Genomic DNA, 3211 nt, shown 5'->3' with positions numbered 1-3211 from the left:
CGCTGCCACTCTGCCCGCCGGGGTGTCGGAACAAGCGGCACCTCGCCTCCTGCGTGTCCCTGCAGAGCCCGACATAATTAGACAGCCCCAAGCCGGCTCGGAAACCCGAAATCCCTGCTCCGGCGCTCGCCCACCGCAAAGTTGTTGAAACAGCCTTCGCTCTATTTATCCTCCTCTCCCTCCTCTCGCTTCTCATCTGTTTTTGTCTCACTCACACGCACATGCACACGCGGCCCCACAGGGTCCCTCTCTGGGGGGTGCAAGTGCATCGCCTCCCACCTGGGTCCCACGGGCAGCTCGCGCCGCGCGGAGCTTCGGACCCCGCCCGCCGGGGGTTTCGGCCTCCGAGAAGGTGATTGCCCGAGCCCCGGACCACAGCCCGGATACGACAATCCACCCTGGGAGGCTTAGGGGCTCAGTGTCACCCTGACCAGCTCGGAAAGAGCCCCCCAGCCCTGAAAACAAAGCGACTGGCCCGACATGGAGTCTCTGCGCCCGCACCGCGCACGACACGAGTCCCCAGATAAGCACCCGTCCCCTTGGGAAGTCACCTCGTGCCCCGGGGGAGGGGGGGAGGGGGAAAAGGAGGACCCGGGAAACGGGAAAGATTTAAAATAGTCTACAGAAAGGAGAGGAGGAAGGGGACGGGTGACACATCGTTCACATAGCCCAGGTTCTGATTTCAAGTGAAGACCCCGCCGCTGCGCCCACACAGACAGCTTGACATTCCCAGCTCCACATGCCAAAAAGAAAGAAAGAAAAGAGGAAAGAAAAACTAGCAAAAGCCGGGACTGCCACTTATTATTTACTTAGGTAATCTCTCCGGTCGCGGCCCTCTCCCCTCCCCCTCCCGTGACTCATCGGCTCTTTTTAGCGGGGAGTTGCAAGGGGGTTGGGACAGCGGCCGCCAGGCCCTTTCCCAGCGCCTCCCGCCGGCCGGCCGGTAGTCCTGGGGCTTCCCCGGCTGCCCCAAGAAGGCGAGCTCCGGGAATCGTGGCTTTTAAAATGGGCTCCAGTGCGGCGCGCTCTACCGGCCGGGCGGGCTCCCCGCACCGGAGGCTGCGGCAGCCCCGCCAGGATTCCCACGGTCACGCAGCCGAGTGCCCGGCGGTTGAGTAGGGAGCCGGCGGCCAGCCGGCTCCGCCCGGTGCCGCCTCCCATCCCCACCCCAGGGCTGCGCCCACCAAGTAGCTCAGAGAGAGAAACTGCTTAGAACTTCCTGAATAACATAGTGTACCTGGAGGACCCCGCAGCACTTTGGGAGATGAGTGTTCCCAAACTGAGCCCGCTCACTGGGAGGTGCAGCCCAGCTGAGAGCGAAGTGCGCGGGGGGGCCCCTTCTCCAAATAGAAAAGAGCCTTTCGAGAAAAGTCGGGTGGGGGGATGGTAGGAAGGAAGGTAAGAATGAATACATAAAAGAAGGAATATTAAAGATCAGAGACAAAGTTAAAGAAGGGAAAGGGTTTTCTCCTTCCTTTCTTTTCCTGGTGACTTGGGCCCTCAGAATCTCGTTGGAGAGACACGCAGAGTGCACGGACGCGTGCCCAATTGCCAGCAATTGCTTCGAAAACCCAGCTTGTCTCTCTTCGCTCTACTCTTAGGCACAGTCAAAACCGGTCAGGAGGAAAAGGGGGAAGTGGGACAGGGGATCCGAAGGAGGGAAATGAAAGAAGGGAACGTCCTCATCCTCCCTCTGCAGCCTCTCCCCTGCTCTCTTTGGGCGAATCGGAGAGGCGGGCGCTACGCTGGGGAAAGTTTGTCTCACCCGCACCTCGCAGCGGGCTTCGAGGAGGGGAGGAGACGCGGGAAGTACAGCTCCGCGCCTGCGGCCGCGAGGACAACTGAGCTAGCGCCGCGCTTACCTCGCAGTCCTCGTACTTGATATTATCCGTCAGTTTCCAAAGCATTTTCATGGATCGGCGTGAATGGATTTGCCCCCTCTCCGCCTCGCACCCAAGTGGAGCTACTCTCTGGGTAAGCGCAAAGTGCCGGCTGCGGGCGGCGAGCGCCGGAGGAGGAGGAGGGCGAGGAAGAGGGGAGGAGGGCGCAGAGGAGGCGGCGAGAAGGGAAAGAGCTCCCGTGTGCGCTCGGAGATCTCCCTCTAATGGTAGAAACTTTTCCCTTTTCCTGCTCTTTACCAACAGCCTAATCGCCTCATTAGCATATCAACAATAGTCCAATTGCTCGCCAGCACCACAATCTGCCGCCGGCCGCTCCGACCCAGGTATAAAGGCCTCTCCAAGCCGCAAACTTGCTCCTAGAGCGCGCTCCTGCCGGGGAGCCCACGAAATCTCCCTTGAGCCCCGCCGCGCGGCCCTGCCCCGGCGCCCCCGCCCCCATGCCACTCTTCTCTCTCCTCTCCTCTGCTCTTTTCTCCGTCTCCTCCTCGCCGGAGACGCCCCGGCAAAAGCCCGGCACTGCGCAGGGTCCGAGCGACCGCGCCGGGGCCCAGCTTTCGGCACCTCTCCCTCATCCCTGCCTCCACCAGCGGCTCTGTCCTTTCGGCTCCGTCCAATCTTATTAGAAATTACTATCCCTTTCGCAATCAGATGTAACCACCAAACGAAGACCGGAGAAGTCACGTCAGGATTTTTGCCCAACAAAAGATCGCCTCCGCTCCCCGGCAGCTGACACCTCCGGCCGCGGCGCCCTGGGACTTTTACTGGCTTCGCGCTTCCCAGCCCACCCCACCCCCCCAGGTTGGAGATTTTGCCAGACGGCTTCAGTCGCTCGGCTGGGGTTTGGGATCCTTTAATTGCCGCGTGTAAAATAAAAAGTGTACCCTGAAGAGGTTACTTGACAGCTGCATGGGTTAAATGATTTTCCTCTCATTTGTATGAAGCTAGGGCCGACTGATAATTCAGCGTGGTATTTGGGCTACGGGCTTCCTGGGTGCAGTGTGGACGGGAATACGGAACTCCTATAGAGACTCACAGTCGCTTCTGGAGTTGAGCCGAAATACCGACATGTGTGCGCCGTGTCATGCATGCATCAAAATAAATCGCAGGGAACCAACCCTTCGCTGTGCTAATCTGCTCCAGTTTTCCCAAGATTCCCCTTTTTAATTAAAGCAGGGAGAGTTCCTTCATGATTTGGTGCTGTTACTAACGCGGGCGCTTTCGCGGCTCAGTGCCCGGCTGGCGCGGAACCCGGAGGCCCGGGAGCCACCCCCGTCGTCCAGGTCCGCCAGTCTCGGCTCTCCCGGTCCACA

The 3211-nt window shown here is 60.0% G+C and overlaps 1 protein-coding gene across 2 annotated transcripts in view; it reads right to left on the bottom strand.

Annotated features, from left to right (window-relative positions):
• The window catches only part of TFAP2A (transcription factor AP-2 alpha), a 16108-nt gene extending 14135 nt beyond the window's left edge, over positions 1-1973 (bottom strand). For both annotated transcript variants that reach the window (XM_024747558.1, XM_024747561.1), the window contains exon 1: positions 1863-1973. In XM_024747558.1, coding sequence (XP_024603326.1) covers positions 1863-1913 — 51 coding nt within the window. In that variant the 5' untranslated portion in view covers positions 1914-1973. The remainder of the gene's footprint in view (positions 1-1862) is intronic.
• Between the last annotated feature and the right edge of the window lie 1238 nt (positions 1974-3211).

This window comes from Neophocaena asiaeorientalis, unplaced genomic scaffold (genome assembly GCF_003031525.2).
Source record: "Neophocaena asiaeorientalis asiaeorientalis breed wild unplaced genomic scaffold, Neophocaena_asiaeorientalis_V1.1 scaffold960, whole genome shotgun sequence".
Taxonomy (NCBI): domain Eukaryota; kingdom Metazoa; phylum Chordata; class Mammalia; order Artiodactyla; family Phocoenidae; genus Neophocaena; species Neophocaena asiaeorientalis.
The sequence above is the reverse complement of the archived record's forward strand: the minus strand, read 5'-3'. Positions and strand labels throughout refer to the sequence as shown.